This window comes from Salvelinus alpinus, chromosome 4, assembly GCF_045679555.1.
Source record: "Salvelinus alpinus chromosome 4, SLU_Salpinus.1, whole genome shotgun sequence".
Lineage (NCBI taxonomy): Eukaryota > Metazoa > Chordata > Actinopteri > Salmoniformes > Salmonidae > Salvelinus > Salvelinus alpinus.
Window position 1 is genome coordinate 17,629,937 of NC_092089.1, and position 18,633 is coordinate 17,648,569.

General features: G+C 46.1%; 2 protein-coding genes across 3 annotated transcripts in view; one reads left to right on the top strand and one right to left on the bottom strand.

The window, feature by feature from the left end:
* The window catches only part of LOC139572906 (tumor necrosis factor receptor superfamily member 11B-like), a 173,479-nt gene that overhangs the window by 128,596 nt on the left and 26,250 nt on the right, over positions 1 to 18,633 (bottom strand). The window lies entirely within an intron of this gene.
* On the top strand, positions 418 to 16,555 carry LOC139572905 (collectin-10-like). 2 transcript variants are annotated; one of them, XM_071395764.1, is made up of 5 exons: positions 418 to 551; positions 13,942 to 13,995; positions 14,492 to 14,587; positions 14,943 to 15,137; positions 15,778 to 16,555. In XM_071395764.1, the coding sequence occupies exons 1-5, from the start codon at positions 521 to 523 to the stop codon at positions 15,864 to 15,866; spliced, it is 465 nt and encodes a 154-aa protein (XP_071251865.1). In that variant the 5' UTR covers positions 418 to 520; the 3' UTR covers positions 15,867 to 16,555. The 2 variants fall into 2 exon arrangements, with proteins under 2 accessions (XP_071251865.1, XP_071251864.1); XM_071395763.1 differs by having other exon boundaries at positions 420 to 551; positions 14,817 to 15,137.

An 18,633-nucleotide genomic window follows, 5' to 3' on the forward strand; every position in this document is an offset into this window, starting at 1 on the left:
CCTCTCTCTCTCTCCACCTTCTCTCCCTCTCCCTCCCCTCTCTCTCTCTCCCCCTCTCCCTCCCCTCTCTCTCTCGCCACCTTCTCTCCCTCTCCCTCCCCTCTCTCTCTCTCCCCCTCTCCCTCCCCTCTCTCTTTCTCTCTCTCTCTCTCCCTCCCCTCTCTCTCTCTCCTCCTCTCCCTCCCCTCTCTCTCTCTCCACCTTCTCTCCCTCCCCTCTCTCTCTCTCTCCCTCTTCCTCCCCTCTCTCTCTCTCCACCTTCTCTCCCTCTCCCTCCCCTCTCTCTCTCTCCCCCTCTCCCTCCCCTCTCTCTCTCTCTCTGGCCTTTAGTTTCTCTCTTTACATTCCATCAGTAGTCTAACTGCCATACAAAACCATAAGAAAACAGCAATAAAGAAACAGACCAAAAAAACTCCCTACCTATTTACAATATTCTTTGGTCTGGCAGTTCACCAGTCTTCTCCTTCCCTCTCTCACAGGTCTGACAGGGGAGCTCGGAGATAAAGGAGAGGTGGGCCGGATGGGGAAGATGGGTTCTGCTGGAGACAAAGGTAATCATTTAGTAATCAGACTGACTGAGAAACAGTCTGCTTTACGGAGAAGAAAACTGTTCTGGCTGCATCTCAGGCCAATGATACAGAGGCCATGTCTCTACTGGCACCCTATTCAGCCATAGGACTGGGTCAAAAGTAGTGCACTACTACCCATAGGGCTGGTCAAAAGTAGTGCACTACTACCCATAGGGCTGGTCAAAAGTAGTGCACTATACAGGGAATAGGGTGCCATTTAGAGCGTAGCCACAGAGACACACTGCCAGACCCAAACTACCTGGGAGAGACCTTCATCAAGTTTGTTTTACATAAACAGGTACTTGTTTAGTTTTTATCCAATGTATTCAGCCTCTCACCCCATTAAACCCTTCAACTTGGGTTGTTGATGCATCTATTAAACAGACCTGGGTTCAAATAGTATTTTAAATCTTTCCATTCTTTGATTATTTGCTCTGGCCTGGCCTGCCTGTAGTATCAGATGGACAGGGGTAACAGTGTTCTAGCCTGGCCTGCCTGTAGTATCAGACGGACAGGGGTAACAGTGCTCTAGCCTGGCCTGTAGTATCAGACGGACAGGGGTAACAGTGCTCTAGCCTGGCCTGCCTGTAGTATCAGATGGACAGGGGTAACAGGGCTCTAGCCTGGCCTGCCTGTAGTATCAGATGGACAGGGGTAACAGTGCTCTAGCCTGGCCTGCCTGTAGTATCAGACGGACAGGGGTAACAGTGTTCTAGCCTGCCTGTAGTATCAGACGGACAGGGGTAACAGTGTTCTAGCCTGCCTGTAGTATCAGATGGACAGGGGTAACAGGGCTCTAGCCTGGCCTGCCTGTAGTATCAGATGGACAGGGGTAACAGTGTTCTAGCCTGGCCTGGCTGTAGTATCAGACGGACAGGGGTTACAGTGTTCTAGCCTGGCCTGTAGTATCAGATGGACAGGGGTAACAGTGTTCTAGCCTGGCCTGCCTGTAGTATCAGACGGACAGGGGTAACAGTGTTCTAGCCTGCCTGTAGTATCAGACGGACAGGGGTAACAGTGTTCTAGCCTGCCTGTAGTATCAGATGGACAGGGGTAACAGTGCTCTAGCCTGGCCTGCCTGTAGTATCAGATGGACAGGGGTAACAGTGTTCTAGCCTGGCCTGGCTGTAGTATCAGACGGACAGGGGTTACAGTGTTCTAGCCTGGCCTGGCTGTAGTATCAGATGGACAGGGGTAACAGTGCTCTAGCCTGGCCTGGCTGTAGTATCAGATGGACAGGGGTAACAGTGCTCTAGCCTGGCCTGCCTGTAGTATCAGATGGACAGGGGTTACAGTGCTCTAGCCTGGCCTAACTGTAGTATCAGATGGACAGGGGTTACAGTGTTCTAGCCTGGCCTGTAGTATCAGATGGACAGGGGTAACAGTGTTCTAGCCTGGCCTGGCTGTAGTATCAGATGGACAGGGGTAACAGTGTTGGGACTATTCTATCGGTATATTAAGCCAGGCAAGCTCAATCAAGCACAGATAAAGAATTTGCCTAGATGCCTTTGTGCCCTTGAGCAAGGCACTTAACCCCCCACAACAACAGCTCCCCTCTCAAAAAAAACCGGTATGTGTGTGTGTGTGTGTGTGTGTGTGTGTGTGTGTGTGTGTGTGTGTGTGTGTGTGTGTGTGTGTGTGTGTGTGTGTGTGTCTTTCTGAGGGGTTAAATCAGAAGTCAAAGTTCCGTTGGACCTTGTGTGCAATTGACCAATAAAGTGATGGTACTGTTAATAGTATTTAGTATTAGTATCAAATAGTATTTGAACTCAGGTCTGCTAGTAGAGAATTATTTTCCACGGTCGTCAACGTGATCAGCTTGGAAGGGACTCATATTTAGGTGTCAGGAACGTGTTTACTGAGAGCTAAACCATTATGTCCTCCTTGAAACCCTGTGTACATCCCAAATGCCATCTATTCCCTATATAGTGCACTACTTTCTACCAGAGCCTGGTTAACAGTAGTGCACTACTTTCTACCAGAGCCTGGTCAACAGTAGTGCACTACTTTCTACCAGAGCCTGGTCAACAGTAGTGCACTACTTTCTACCAGAGCCTGGTCAACAGTAGTGCACTACTTTCTACCAGAGCCTGGTCAACAGTAGTGCACTACTTTCTACCAGAGCCTGGTCAACAGTAGTGCACTACTTTCTACCAGAGCCTGGTCAACAGTAGTGCACTACTTTCTACCAGAGCCTGGTCAACAGTAGTGCACTACTTCCTACCAGAGCCTGGTCAACAGTAGTGCACTACTTTCTACCAGAGCCTGGTCAACAGTAGTGCACTACTTTCTACCAGAGCCTGGTCAACAGTAGTGCACTACTTTCTACCAGAGCCTGGTCAACAGTAATGCACTACTTTCTACCAGAGCCTGGTCAACAGTAGTGCACTACTTTCTACCAGAGCCTGGTCAACAGTAGTGCACTACTTTCTACCAGAGCCTGGTCAACAGTAGTGCACTACTTCCTACCAGAGCCTGGTCAACAGTAGTGCACTACTTTCTACCAGAGCCTGGTCAACAGGAATGCACTACTTTCTACCAGAGCCTGGTCAACAGTAGTGCACTACTTTCTACCAGAGCCTGGTCAACAGTAGTGCACTACGTTCTACCAGAGCCTGGTCAACAGTAGTGCACTACTTCCTACCAGAGCCTGGTCAACAGTAGTGCACTACTTTCTACCAGAGCCTGGTCAACAGTAGTGCACTACTTTCTACCAGAGCCTGGTCAACAGTAGTGCACTACTTTCTACCAGAACCTGGTTAACAGTAGTGCACTACTTTCTACCAGAACCTGGTTAACAGTAGTGCACTACTTTCTATCAGAGCCTGGTTAACAGTAGTGCACTACTTTCTACCAGAACCTGGTCAACAGTAGTGCACTACTTTCTACCAGAGCCTGGTCAACAGTAGTGCACTACTTTCTACCAGAGCCTGGTCAACAGTAGTGCACTACTTTCTACCAGAGCCTGGTCAACAGTAGTGCACTACTTTCTACCAGAGCCTGGTCAACAGTAGTGCACTACTTTCTACCAGAGCCTGGTCAACAGTAGTGCACTACTTTCTACCAGAACCTGGTTAACAGTAGTGCACTACTTTCTACCAGAGCCTGGTTAACAGTAGTGCACTACTTTCTACCAGAACCTGGTCAACAGTAGTGCACTACTTTCTACCAGAGCCTGGTCAACAGTAGTGCACTACTTTCTACCAGAGCCTGGTCAACAGTAGTGCACTACTTTCTACCAGAGCCTGGTCAACAGTAGTGCACTACTTTCTACCAGAGCCTGGTCAACAGTAGTGCACTACTTTCTACCAGAACCTGGTCAACAGTAGTGCACTACTTTCTACCAGAGCCTGGTCAACAGTAGTGCACTACTTTCTACCAGAACCTGGTTAACAGTAGTGCACTACTTTCTACCAGAACCTGGTTAACAGTAGTGCACTACTTTCTACCAGAACCTGGTTAACAGTAGTGCACTACTTTCTACCAGAACCTGGTTAACAGTAGTGCACTACTTTCTACCAGAGCCTGGTCAACAGTAGTGCACTATATAGGGAATAAGGTGTCATTTGTGATTTGTGATTGTCATTTGTGTTACTTCAGAGACACGTACATGTCTCTGAAGTAACATGTACGTAAACCTCAAGGCCTCATCAAGAGTCTGGTCAATCCTGTCTGTAATGCTTTGACAGCCCTACAGAAAGAGTCTGGTCCATCCTGTCTGTAATGCTTTGACAGCCCTACAGTAAGAGTCAGGTCCATCCTGTCTGTAATGCTTTGACAGACCTACAGAAAGAGTCTGGTCCATCCTGTCTGTAATGCTTTGACACCCCTACAGAAAGAGTCTGGTCCATCCTGTCTGTAATGCTTTGACAGACCTACAGAAATTCAGACCTCACTTAGCAGGCACATAATGCCATTATCAACTTAGTAGGATAAGGCCTAACAATAATGAAAAAATATCCATATTTGGGTTATATAAAATCATTATCCTGGTACTATTGTTCCAGGTAACTGTGGAAAATATAGGGTATTTCATGAAGCTGTATCAAGTCAAGAGAAAAGCCTTCAAATCAATCTCAGTGAAAATCTCAGATCCTTGAGCTATTTTGTTACACAATAATGTGACACCTACACATTATTGCCCTCCGGGTAGTCTAACTGTCATAAACATAACCTGTGTTGTGTTGGTCATCTACTTACTTCCCCTAATTTATAAACTGACAGTTAGGAGGTAAAACACCTAGTGTACAGGTGTGATTCCCCTTCCTGTCAGTTAGGAGGTAGAGTATCTACTGTAGAGAGAGGTTGATTCACCTTCCTGTCAGTTAGGAGGTAGAGCAGCATCTACTGTAGAGAGAGGTTGAATCCCCTTCCTGTCAGTTAGGAGGTAGAGCATCTACTGTAGAGAGAGGTTGAATCCCCTTCCTGTCAGTTAGGAGGTATAGCAGCATCTACTGTAGAGAGAGGTTGAATCCCCTTCCTGTCAGTTAGGAGGTAGAGCAGCATCTACTGTAGAGAGAGGTTGAATCCCCTTCCTGTCAGTTAGGAGGTAGAGCAGCATCTACTGTAGAGAGAGGTTGATTCCCCTTCCTGTCAGTTAGGAGGTAGAGCAGCATCTACTGTAGAGAGAGGTTGAATCCCCTTCCTGTCAGTTAGGAGGTAGAGCAGCATCTACTGTAGAGAGAGGTTGAATCCTCTTCCTGTCAGTTAGGAGGTAGAGCAGCATCTACTGTAGAGAGAGGTTGAATCCCCTTCCTGTCAGTTAGGAGTTAGAGCAGTATCTACTGTAGAGAGAGGTTGATTCCCCTTCCTGTCAGTTAGGAGGTAGAGCATCTACTGTACAGAGAGGTTGATTCCCCTTCCTGTCAGTTAGGAGGTAGAGCAGCATCTACTGTAGAGAGAGGTTGATTCCCCTTCCTGTCAGTTAGGAGGTAGAGCAGCATCTACTGTAGAGAGAGGTTGATTCCCCTTCCTGTCAGTTAGGAGGTAGAGCATCTACTGTAGAGAGAGGTTGATTCCCCTTCCTGTCAGTTAGGAGGTAGAGCAGCATCTACTGTAGAGAGAGGTTGAATCACCTTCCTGTCAGTTAGGAGGTAGAGCAGCATCTACTGTAGAGAGAGGTTGATTCCCCTTCCTGTCAGTTAGGAGGTAGAGCATCTACTGTAGAGAGAGGTTGAATCACCTTCCTGTCAGTTAGGAGGTAGAGCATCATCTACTGTAGAGAGAGGTTGATTCCCTTCCTGTCAGTTAGGAGGTAGAGCATCATCTACTGTAGAGAGAGGTTGAATCCCCTTCCTGTCAGTTAGGAGGTAGAGCAGCATCTACTGTAGAGAGAGGTTGAATCACCTTCATGTCAGTTAGGAGGTAGAGCAGCATCTACTGTAGAGAGAGGTTGATTCACCTTCCTGTCAGTTAGGAGGTAGAGCAGCATCTACTGTAGAGAGAGGTTGATTCACCTTCCTGTCAGTTAGGAGGTAGAGCATCTACTGTAGAGAGAGGTTGAATCCCCTTCCTGTCAGTTAGGAGGTAGAGCAGCATCTACTGTAGAGAGAGGTTGAATCACCTTCCTGTCAGTTAGGAGGTAGAGCAGCATCTACTGTAGAGAGAGGTTGATTCACCTTCCTGTCAGTTAGGAGGTAGAGCAGCATCTACTGTAGAGAGAGGTTGAATCCCCTTCCTGTCAGTTAGGAGGTAGAGCATCTACTGTACAGAGAGGTCGATTCTCCTTCCTGTCAGTTAGGAGGTAGAGCAGCATCTACTGTACAGAGAGGTTGAATCCCCTTCCTGTCAGTTAGGAGGTAGAGCAGCATCTACTGTAGAGAGAGGTTGATTCCCCTTCCTGTCAGTTAGGAGGTAGAGCAGCATCTACTGTAGAGAGAGGTTGATTCCCCTTCCTGTCAGTTAGGAGGTAGAGCATCTACTGTAGAGAGAGGTTGAATCCCCTTCCTGTCAGTTAGGAGGTAGAGCAGCATCTACTGTAGAGAGAGGTTGATTCACCTTCCTGTCAGTTAGGAGGTAGAGCAGCATCTACTGTACAGAGAGGTTGCTTCCCCTTCCTGTCAGTTAGGAGGTAGAGCAGCATCTACTGTAGAGAGAGGTTGAATCCCCTTCCTGTCAGTTAGGAGGTAGAGCATCTACTGTAGAGAGAGGTTGAATCCCCTTCCTGTCAGTTAGGAGGTAGAGCAACATCTACTGTAGAGAGAGGTTGAATCCCCTTCCTGTCAGTTAGGAGGTAGAGCAGCATCTACTGTAGAGAGAGGTTGAATCACCTTCCTGTCAGTTAGGAGGTAGAGCATCATCTACTGTAGAGAGAGGTTGATTCCCCTTCCTGTCAGTTAGGAGGTAGAGCATCATCTACTGTAGAGAGAGGTTGATTCCCCTTCCTGTCAGTTAGGAGGTAGAGCAGCATCTACTGTACAGAGAGGTTGCTTCCCCTTCCTGTCAGTTAGGAGGTAGAGCAGCATCTACTGTAGAGAGAGGTTGAATCCCCTTCCTGTCAGTTAGGAGGTAGAGCATCTACTGTAGAGAGAGGTTGAATCCCCTTCCTGTCAGTTAGGAGGTAGAGCAACATCTACTGTAGAGAGAGGTTGAATCCCCTTCCTGTCAGTTAGGAGGTAGAGCAGCATCTACTGTAGAGAGAGGTTGAATCACCTTCCTGTCAGTTAGGAGGTAGAGCATCATCTACTGTAGAGAGAAGTTGATTCCCCTTCCTGTCAGTTAGGAGGTAGAGCATCATCTACTGTAGAGAGAGGTTGATTCCCCTTCCTGTCAGTTAGGAGGTAGAGCATCTACTGTAGAGAGAGGTTGAATCCCCTTCCTGTCAGTTAGGAGGTAGAGCATCTACTGTAGAGAGAGGTTGATTCACCTTCCTGTCAGTTAGGAGGTAGAGCATCTACTGTAGAGAGAGGTTGATTCCCCTTCCTGTCAGTTAGGAGGTAGAGCAACATCTACTGTAGAGAGAGGTTGATTCCCCTTCCTGTCAGTTAGGAGGTAGAGCATCTACTGTAGAGAGAGGTTGAATCCCCTTCCTGTCAGTTAGGAGGTAGAGCAACATCTACTGTAGAAAGAGGTTGAATCCCCTTCCTGTCAGTTAGGAGGTAGAGCAGCATCTACTGTAGAGAGAGGTTGATTCTCCTTCCTGTCAGTTAGGAGGTAGAGCAGCATCTACTGTAGAGAGAGGTTGAATCACCTTCCTGTCAGTTAGGAGGTAGAGCAGCATCTACTGTAGAGAGAGGTTGATTCACCTTCCTGTCAGTTAGGAGGTAGAGCATCTACTGTAGAGAGAGGTTGATTCACCTTCCTGTCAGTTAGGAGGTAGAGCAGCATCTACTGTAGAGAGAGGTTGAATCCCCTTCCTGTCAGTTAGGAGGTAGAGCATCTACTGTAGAGAGAGGTTGAATCCCCTCCTGTCAGTTAGGAGGTAGAGCATCTACTGTAGAGAGAGGTTGATTCCCCTTCCTGTCAGTTAGGAGGTAGAGCAGCATCTACTGTAGAGAGAGGTTGAATCCCCTTCCTGTCAGTTATGAGGTAGAGCAGCATCTACTGTACAGAGAGGTTGATTCCCCTTCCTGTCAGTTAGGAGGTAGAGCAACATCTACTGTAGAGAGAGGTTGAATCCCCTTCCTGTCAGTTAGGAGGTAGAGCAGCATCTACTGTAGAGAGAGGTTGAATCACCTTCCTGTCAGTTAGGAGGTAGAGCATCATCTACTGTAGAGAGAGGTTGATTCCCCTTCCTGTCAGTTAGGAGGTAGAGCATCATCTACTGTAGAGAGAGGTTGATTCCCCTTCCTGTCAGTTAGGAGGTAGAGCAGCATCTACTGTACAGAGAGGTTGCTTCCCCTTCCTGTCAGTTAGGAGGTAGAGCAGCATCTACTGTAGAGAGAGGTTGAATCCCCTTCCTGTCAGTTAGGAGGTAGAGCATCTACTGTAGAGAGAGGTTGAATCCCCTTCCTGTCAGTTAGGAGGTAGAGCAACATCTACTGTAGAGAGAGGTTGAATCCCCTTCCTGTCAGTTAGGAGGTAGAGCAGCATCTACTGTAGAGAGAGGTTGAATCACCTTCCTGTCAGTTAGGAGGTAGAGCATCATCTACTGTAGAGAGAGGTTGATTCCCCTTCCTGTCAGTTAGGAGGTAGAGCATCTACTGTAGAGAGAGGTTGAATCCCCTTCCTGTCAGTTAGGAGGTAGAGCATCTACTGTAGAGAGAGGTTGATTCACCTTCCTGTCAGTTAGGAGGTAGAGCATCTACTGTAGAGAGAGGTTGATTCCCCTTCCTGTCAGTTAGGAGGTAGAGCAACATCTACTGTAGAGAGAGGTTGATTCACCTTCCTGTCAGTTAGTAGGTAGAGCATCTACTGTAGAGAGAGGTTGATTCCCCTTCCTGTCAGTTAGGAGGTAGAGCATCTACTGTAGAGAGAGGTTGATTCCCCTTCCTGTCAGTTAGGAGGTAGAGCATCTACTGTAGAGAGAGGTTGAATCCCCTTCCTGTCAGTTAGGAGGTAGAGCAACATCTACTGTAGAAAGAGGTTGAATCCCCTTCCTGTCAGTTAGGAGGTAGAGCAGCATCTACTGTAGAGAGAGGTTGATTCTCCTTCCTGTCAGTTAGGAGGTAGAGCAGCATCTACTGTAGAGAGAGGTTGAATCACCTTCCTGTCAGTTAGGAGGTAGAGCAGCATCTACTGTAGAGAGAGGTTGATTCACCTTCCTGTCAGTTAGGAGGTAGAGCATCTACTGTAGAGAGAGGTTGATTCACCTTCCTGTCAGTTAGGAGGTAGAGCAGCATCTACTGTAGAGAGAGGTTGAACCCCTTCCTGTCAGTTAGGAGGTAGAGCATCTACTGTAGAGAGAGGTTGAATCCCCTCCTGTCAGTTAGGAGGTAGAGCATCTACTGTAGAGAGAGGTTGATTCCCCTTCCTGTCAGTTAGGAGGTAGAGCAGCATCTACTGTAGAGAGAGGTTGAATCCCCTTCCTGTCAGTTATGAGGTAGAGCAGCATCTACTGTACAGAGAGGTTGATTCCCCTTCCTGTCAGTTAGGAGGTAGAGCAGCATCTACTGTACAGAGAGGTTGATTCCCCTTCCTGTCAGTTAGGAGGTAGAGCAGCATCTACTGTAGAGAGAGGTTGATTCCCCTTCCTGTCAGTTAGGAGGTAGAGCAGCATCTACTGTAGAGAGAGGTTGGTTCCCCTTCCTGTCAGTTAGGAGGTAGAGCAGCATCTACTGTAGAGAGAGGTTGATTCCCCTTCCTGTCAGTTAGGAGGTAGAGCATCTACTGTAGAGAGAGGTTGATTCACCTTCCTGTCAGTTAGGAGGTAGAGCATCTACTGTAGAGAGAGGTTGAATCCCCTTCCTGTCAGTTAGGAGGTAGAGCAGCATCTACTGTAGAGAGAGGTTGAATCACCTTCCTGTCAGTTAGGAGGTAGAGCAGCATCTACTGTAGAGAGAGGTTGATTCACCTTCCTGTCAGTTAGGAGGTAGAGCAGCATCTACTGTAGAGAGAGGTTGAATCCCCTTCCTGTCAGTTAGGAGGTAGAGCATCTACTGTACAGAGAGGTCGATTCTCCTTCCTGTCAGTTAGGAGGTAGAGCAGCATCTACTGTACAGAGAGGTTGAATCCCCTTCCTGTCAGTTAGGAGGTAGAGCAGCATCTACTGTAGAGAGAGGTTGATTCCCCTTCCTGTCAGTTAGGAGGTAGAGCATCTACTGTAGAGAGAGGTTGAATCCCCTTCCTGTCAGTTAGGAGGTAGAGCAGCATCTACTGTAGAGAGAGGTTGATTCACCTTCCTGTCAGTTAGGAGGTAGAGCAGCATCTACTGTACAGAGAGGTTGCTTCCCCTTCCTGTCAGTTAGGAGGTAGAGCAGCATCTACTGTAGAGAGAGGTTGAATCCCCTTCCTGTCAGTTAGGAGGTAGAGCATCTACTGTAGAGAGAGGTTGAATCCCCTTCCTGTCAGTTAGGAGGTAGAGCAACATCTACTGTAGAGAGAGGTTGAATCCCCTTCCTGTCAGTTAGGAGGTAGAGCAGCATCTACTGTAGAGAGAGGTTGAATCACCTTCCTGTCAGTTAGGAGGTAGAGCATCATCTACTGTAGAGAGAGGTTGATTCCCCTTCCTGTCAGTTAGGAGGTAGAGCATCATCTACTGTAGAGAGAGGTTGATTCCCCTTCCTGTCAGTTAGGAGGTAGAGCATCTACTGTAGAGAGAGGTTGAATCCCCTTCCTGTCAGTTAGGAGGTAGAGCATCTACTGTAGAGAGAGGTTGATTCACCTTCCTGTCAGTTAGGAGGTAGAGCATCTACTGTAGAGAGAGGTTGATTCCCCTTCCTGTCAGTTAGGAGGTAGAGCAACATCTACTGTAGAGATAGGTTGATTCACCTTCCTGTCAGTTAGTAGGTAGAGCATCTACTGTAGAGAGAGGTTGATTCCCCTTCCTGTCAGTTAGGAGGTAGAGCATCTACTGTAGAGAGAGGTTGATTCCCCTTCCTGTCAGTTAGGAGGTAGAGCATCTACTGTAGAGAGAGGTTGAATCCCCTTCCTGTCAGTTAGGAGGTAGAGCAACATCTACTGTAGAGAGAGGTTGAATCCCCTTCCTGTCAGTTAGGAGGTAGAGCAGCATCTACTGTAGAGAGAGGTTGATTCTCCTTCCTGTCAGTTAGGAGGTAGAGCAGCATCTACTGTAGAGAGAGGTTGAATCACCTTCCTGTCAGTTAGGAGGTAGAGCAGCATCTACTGTAGAGAGAGGTTGATTCACCTTCCTGTCAGTTAGGAGGTAGAGCATCTACTGTAGAGAGAGGTTGATTCACCTTCCTGTCAGTTAGGAGGTAGAGCAGCATCTACTGTAGAGAGAGGTTGAATCCCCTTCCTGTCAGTTAGGAGGTAGAGCATCTACTGTAGAGAGAGGTTGAATCCCCTCCTGTCAGTTAGGAGGTAGAGCATCTACTGTAGAGAGAGGTTGATTCCCCTTCCTGTCAGTTAGGAGGTAGAGCAGCATCTACTGTAGAGAGAGGTTGAATCCCCTTCCTGTCAGTTATGAGGTAGAGCAGCATCTACTGTACAGAGAGGTTGATTCCCCTTCCTGTCAGTTAGGAGGTAGAGCAGCATCTACTGTACAGAGAGGTTGATTCCCCTTCCTGTCAGTTAGGAGGTAGAGCAGCATCTACTGTAGAGAGAGGTTGATTCCCCTTCCTGTCAGTTAGGAGGTAGAGCAGCATCTACTGTAGAGAGAGGTTGATTCCCCTTCCTGTCAGTTAGGAGGTAGAGCAGCATCTACTGTAGAGAGAGGTTGGTTCCCCTTCCTGTCAGTTAGGAGGTAGAGCAGCATCTACTGTAGAGAGAGGTTGATTCCCCTTCCTGTCAGTTAGGAGGTAGAGCATCTACTGTAGAGAGAGGTTGAATCCCCTTCCTGTCAGTTAGGAGGTAGAGCAGCATCTACTGTAGAGAGAGGTTGATTCACCTTCCTGTCAGTTAGGAGGTAGAGCAGCATCTACTGTACAGAGAGGTTGCTTCCCCTTCCTGTCAGTTAGGAGATAGAGCAGCATCTACTGTAGAGAGAGGTTGAATCCCCTTCCTGTCAGTTAGGAGGTAGAGCAGCATCTACTGTAGAGAGAGGTTGAATCACCTTCCTGTCAGTTAGGAGGTAGAGCATCATCTACTGTAGAGAGAGGTTGATTCCCCTTCCTGTCAGTTAGGAGGTAGAGCATCATCTACTGTAGAGAGAGGTTGATTCCCCTTCCTGTCAGTTAGGAGGTAGAGCAGCATCTACTGTACAGAGAGGTTGAATCCCCTTCCTGTCAGTTAGGAGGTAGAGCAACATCTACTGTAGAGAGAGGTTGAATCCCCTTCCTGTCAGTTAGGAGGTAGAGCAGCATCTACTGTAGAGAGAGGTTGAATCACCTTCCTGTCAGTTAGGAGGTAGAGCATCATCTACTGTAGAGAGAGGTTGATTCCCCTTCCTGTCAGTTAGGAGGTAGAGCATCATCTACTGTAGAGAGAGGTTGATTCCCCTTCCTGTCAGTTAGGAGGTAGAGCATCTACTGTAGAGAGAGGTTGAATCCCCTTCCTGTCAGTTAGGAGGTAGAGCATCTACTGTAGAGAGAGGTTGATTCACCTTCCTGTCAGTTAGGAGGTAGAGCATCTACTGTAGAGAGAGGTTGAATCCCCTTCCTGTCAGTTAGGAGGTAGAGCAACATCTACTGTAGAGAGAGGTTGATTCACCTTCCTGTCAGTTAGTAGGTAGAGCATCTACTGTAGAGAGAGGTTGAATCCCCTTCCTGTCAGTTAGGAGGTAGAGCAACATCTACTGTAGAGAGAGGTTGATTCACCTTCCTGTCAGTTAGTAGGTAGAGCATCTACTGTAGAGAGAGGTTGAATCCCCTTCCTGTCAGTTAGGAGGTAGAGCATCTACTGTAGAGAGAGGTTGATTCCCCTTCCTGTCAGTTAGGAGGTAGAGCATCTACTGTAGAGAGAGGTTGAATCCCCTTCCTGTCAGTTAGGAGGTAGAGCAACATCTACTGTAGAGAGAGGTTGAATCCCCTTCCTGTCAGTTAGGAGGTAGAGCAGCATCTACTGTAGAGAGAGGTTGATTCTCCTTCCTGTCAGTTAGGAGGTAGAGCAGCATCTACTGTAGAGAGAGGTTGAATCACCTTCCTGTCAGTTAGGAGGTAGAGCAGCATCTACTGTAGAGAGAGGTTGATTCACCTTCCTGTCAGTTAGGAGGTAGAGCAGCATCTACTGTAGAGAGAGGTTGAATCCCCTTCCTGTCAGTTAGGAGGTAGAGCATCTACTGTAGAGAGAGGTTGAATCCCCTCCTGTCAGTTAGGAGGTAGAGCATCTACTGTAGAGAGAGGTTGATTCCCCTTCCTGTCAGTTAGGAGGTAGAGCAGCATCTACTGTAGAGAGAGGTTGAATCCCCTTCCTGTCAGTTATGAGGTAGAGCAGCATCTACTGTACAGAGAGGTTGATTCCCCTTCCTGTCAGTTAGGAGGTAGAGCAGCATCTACTGTACAGAGAGGTTGATTCCCCTTCCTGTCAGTTAGGAGGTAGAGCAGCATCTACTGTAGAGAGAGGTTGATTCCCCTTCCTGTCAGTTAGGAGGTAGAGCAGCATCTACTGTAGAGAGAGGTTGATTCACCTTCCTGTCAGTTAGGAGGTAGAGCAGCATCTACTGTAGAGAGAGATTGAATCCCTTCCTGCCACATCTCTGCTCTATGAAGTGAAGCACTGTGGAGTGCTGCTGTCTAGTGGTGATATCTTACCAGTGCAACTAGTTTCCATCCTGAAGCAGACATCTACTCAGCAGAATGGATATGGCTGGTCTCTATCCTCCCTGGACTATGCTGCTGTCCCTTATATGTCGTGTAACTGTGCATGTTAATTCCAGGAGACGCAGGAGAAGCAGGAGTTGATGGACCGTCTGGACTGAAAGGGAACGCAGGTGAGCTCGTTCGTTATTTAGCCTCGTTCTTTGTTCATGTATATTTCCAAACCACTCTGGGTATGTGGGAACTCCTTCAAGACTGTTGGAAAAGCATTCCAGGTGAAGCTGGTTGAGAGAATGCCAAGAGTGTGCAAAGCTGTCATCAGGCAAAGGGTGGCTACCTTGAAGAATCTAAAATATATCTTGACTTGTTAAACACTTTTTGGGGGTTACTACATGATTCCATGTGTTATTTCATAGTTGTGATGTCTTCACTATTATTCTACAATGTAGAAAATAGTAAAAAACAAAGAAAAACCCTTGATCGAGTAGGTTTGTCCAAACTTTGGACTGGTGCTGTATGTTTCACTGGAGATAGTACTTCCAAGTCACTATCATACAATGTTGTGTCTTCACATTGTGGACTGGCCTAGTTTCAAAGAGAGATTTCCTGAAACAGAATGATGTTTATTGTGAGACACATGTCGTACCTGAATACAAGCATGTCTGACAGGAACAACATGTGACTGTGGGAGGTACAGGAAGGTCGTTGGACAGATGGACATCAATGTCAGAAAGCTGAAGAATGCAGTCAAGTTTGTGAAAAATGGTAAGTCATTGTATTCTGCTTAAATCATCATTTCAGGTCAGATCATTAGAAAACTATTTAACTAAAATAAGAAAATCTCAGCCAATGTGTAGCACAACGTAAATCAAACTGACATTCCACAACACAACAAAAATATTGTTTTGACTTGGATTGAATTTTTTACTTATATTGAATTGAATGAATAAGGAATTTAGACTCCAACTTATTACATCTCATATGTCATATTCAGTCATTTTAGGCATTAAGGAAACGGAGGAGAAATTTTACCTGATTGTGAAAGAGGCCAGAAAGTACAGAGAGGCTCTGATAAACTGTAAGCTGAGGGGCGGTATGCTCGCCATGCCCAAAACAACAGACACCAACACCCTGATAGCAGACTACGTCACCCAGGCTGGCCTGACCCAGGTCTTCATCGGGCTGCAGGCTGGGCAGAAGGGGGGAGGGCCTGTTTACGCAGACCTGACCCCAGTGAGGAACTATACGGCCTGGGGCCTAGAGGAGCCATCAGGGGCCCCTTCCAACACCAGCTGTGTGAAGATGGTCAGCACAGGTATGGCAAGACATTTTAACATGTACTCACTACGATGGACTAGTCCTAATTCTAATTCTAGATATCAATGAGCAACACTGGAATGGCATTCTATTCTCTGCCCTATGGTGATGCACTACTCTGGTCAAATGTAGTGCATCAAGCTAGGGAATAGGGTGCCACTTTAGACACAACCAATAAATACTATTGGACTTAGTACCATTTCAGAGTCGAGATATCGGCTGTGTGTTCCCCTGCTCAGACGTTGCACGTATCAGCCAATGGTTGCGTGCCACGTCATCGACCGTGCCGTCTGGTACCAGATTGCTATGACGTAATGAATGTAGTCAGCCGATACTTCATAAATACCTATCCAAATCAAATCAAATCAAATCAAATTTATTTATAAAGCCCTTCGTACATCAGCTGATATCTCAAAGTGCTGTACAGAAACCCAGCCTAAAACCCCAAACAGCAAGCAATGCAGGTGTAGAAGCACGGCGGCTAGAAAAAACTCCATAGAAAGGCAGGAACCTAGGAAGAAACCTAGAGAGGAACCAGGTGTAGTGAGACCTGGGATGCGTCGGCAACGTCTGAGCAAAGAGGGGGGGACGCCACCATCAACACTTCCACTAGTCCTCCTGATTGTAATCCCCCACAGGCACATGGAACCAGGTGGAGTGTGACATCACCATGTACTACGTGTGCGAGTTCAAGAAGAGCAGGAGAGGTCTCGCCGCCGTGCTGTGATGTCATCGAGTCGGTCGAAGGTTGTTGATGTGGACATTAGACCTTTATACTAAGACAGAAACCAGTAGTACTTTAACCTGTAGATAAACATGTAGCCTTATAGGAACTAGACAAAGGTCATTGATATAACCTAGCCTATTGATATTAATGAGAGATAAAAGTTGGTATCCATGGGGCCTCCCGAGTGGCGCAGCGGTCTAAGGTGTCACTACAGACCTGGGTTCGATCCCGGGCTGTATCGCAACCGGCCGTGATCGGGAGTCCCATAGGACAGTGCCCAATTGGCCCAGTGTCGTCCGGGTTAGGGGAGTGTTTGGCCGGGGGGGCTATACTTGGCTCATCGCGCTCTAGCGCCTCCTTGTGGCGGGCCGTGCGCCTGTAGACTGACCATGGTAGTCAGTTGAACGGTGTTTCCTCCGACACATTGGTGCGGCTGACTTCTGGGTTAAGCGGGCGGGTGTTAATAAGAAGCTCGGTTTGGCGGGTCATGTTTCAGAGGACGTATGACTCGACCTTCGACCTCACGAGCCCCTTGGGGAGTTGCAGTGACGAGATAAGATTAAAATTGGGGAAAAAAATGTTTTTCGTTTTTTTAAAGTTGGTATTCCTTTTGACACTTAAACCTTTTGTCTTTGGGATAGCATATAAAACATTTCCCTTTGTGTAATAAACACCATACTAATCAACCAGCTCATTTTGATTGTCCATTTATTCAGATCAGAACAGGTAAGATTGTGTTTCTAGTGAGCAGCGGCACAGCGGCAAGGAAAAACTCCCGAGAAGAAAGGAAGAAACCTGGAGAGGAACCAAAAAGCTAAACATTCATTGCACCAGTAACTTTAGGAATACAGTACAGCCAGTGAAATAGTAACTTTAGGAATAGAGTACAGCCAGTGAAATAGTAACTTTAGGAATAGAGTACAGCCAGTGAAATAGTAACTTTAGGAATAGAGTACAGCCAGTGAAATAGTAACTTTAGGAATAGAGTACAGCCAGTGAAATAGTAACTTTAGGAATAGAGTACAGCCAGTGAAATAGTAACTTTAGGAATAGAGTACAGCCAGTGAAATAGTAACTTTAGGAATAGAGTACAGCCAGTGAAATAGTAACTTTAGGAATAGAGTACAGCCAGTGAAATAGTAACTTTAGGAATAGAGTACAGCCAGTGAAATAGTAACTTTAGGAATAGAGTACAGCCAGTGAAATAGTAACTTTAGGAATAGAGTACAGCCAGTGAAATAGTAACTTTAGGAATAGAGTACAGCCAGTGAAATAGTAACTTTAGGAATAGAGTACAGCCAGTGAAATAGTAACTTTAGGAATAGAGTACAGCCAGTGAAATAGTAACTTTAGGAATAGAGTACAGCCAGTGAAATAGTAACTTTAGGAATAGAGTACAGCCAGTGAAATAGTAACTTTAGGAATACAGTACAGCCAGTGAAATAGTAACTTTAGGAATACAGTACAGCCAGTGAAATAGTAACTTTAGGAATAGAGTACAGCCAGTGAAATAGTAACTTTAGGAATAGAGTACAGCCAGTGAAATAGTAACTTTAGGAATAGAGTACAGCCAGTGAAATAGTAACTTTAGGAATAGAGTACAGCCAGTGAAATAGTAACTTTAGGAATAGAGTACAGCCAGTGAAATAGTAACTTTAGGAATAGAGTACAGCCAGTGAAATAGTAACTTTAGGAATAGAGTACAGCCAGTGAAATAGTAACTTTAGGAATAGAGTACAGCCAGTGAAATAGTAACTTTAGGAATAGAGTACAGCCAGTGAAATAGTAACTTTAGGAATAGAGTACAGCCAGTGAAATAGTAACTTTAGGAATAGAGTACAGCCAGTGAAATAGTAACTTTAGGAATAGAGTACAGCCAGTGAAATAGTAACTTTAGGAATAGAGTACAGCCAGTGAAATAGTAACTTTAGGAATAGAGTACAGCCAGTGAAATAGTAACTTTAGGAATAGAGTACAGCCAGTGAAATAGTAACTTTAGGAATAGAGTACAGCCAGTGAAATAGTAACTTTAGGAATAGAGTACAGCCAGTGAAATAGTAACTTTAGGAATAGAGTACAGCCAGTGAAATAGTAACTTTAGGAATAGAGTACAGCCAGTGAAATAGTAACTTTAGGAATAGAGTACAGCCAGTGAAATAGTAACTTTAGGAATAGAGTACAGCCAGTGAAATAGTAACTTTAGGAATAGAGTACAGCCAGTGAAATAGTAACTTTAGGAATAGAGTACAGCCAGTGAAATAGTAACTTTAGGAATAGAGTACAGCCAGTGAAATAGTAACTTTAGGAATAGAGTACAGCCAGTGAAATAGTAACTTTAGGAATAGAGTACAGCCAGTGAAATAGTAACTTTAGGAATAGAGTACAGCCAGTGAAATAGTAACTTTAGGAATAGAGTACAGCCAGTGAAATAGTAACTTTAGGAATAGAGTACAGCCAGTGAAATAGTAACTTTAGGAATAGAGTACAGCCAGTGAAATAGTAACTTTAGGAATAGAGTACAGCCAGTGAAATAGTAACTTTAGGAATAGAGTACAGCCAGTGAAATAGTAACTTTAGGAATAGAGTACAGCCAGTGAAATGGATGAGTGCTTAATTGGACGGACTCTAACATTGTTAACAGCATGCGCAGCTTGGGGTTATGTCAACAGGAGCTGAGTTTATCCACATATTCCAGGTAAAACATTAACCAGGTGGAGCTTTTCTAGCCTGTTACTGCCCCTATATAAAATAACAATCCCTCTCTCAT

What these genes read in the sequence shown, in the direction of transcription:
- LOC139572905 (XM_071395763.1), top strand. Translation starts at nt 521, where the DNA reads ATGGGGAAGATGGGTTCTGCTGGAGACAAAG. An exon ending in TGGACTGAAAGGGAACGCAG is followed by an intron (nt 13,996 to 14,491) that starts GTGAGCTCGTTC and finishes CATGTCTGACAG; the next exon opens with GAACAACATGTGACTGTGGG. An exon ending in TGTGAAGATGGTCAGCACAG is followed by an intron (nt 15,138 to 15,777) that starts GTATGGCAAGAC and finishes AATCCCCCACAG; the next exon opens with GCACATGGAACCAGGTGGAG.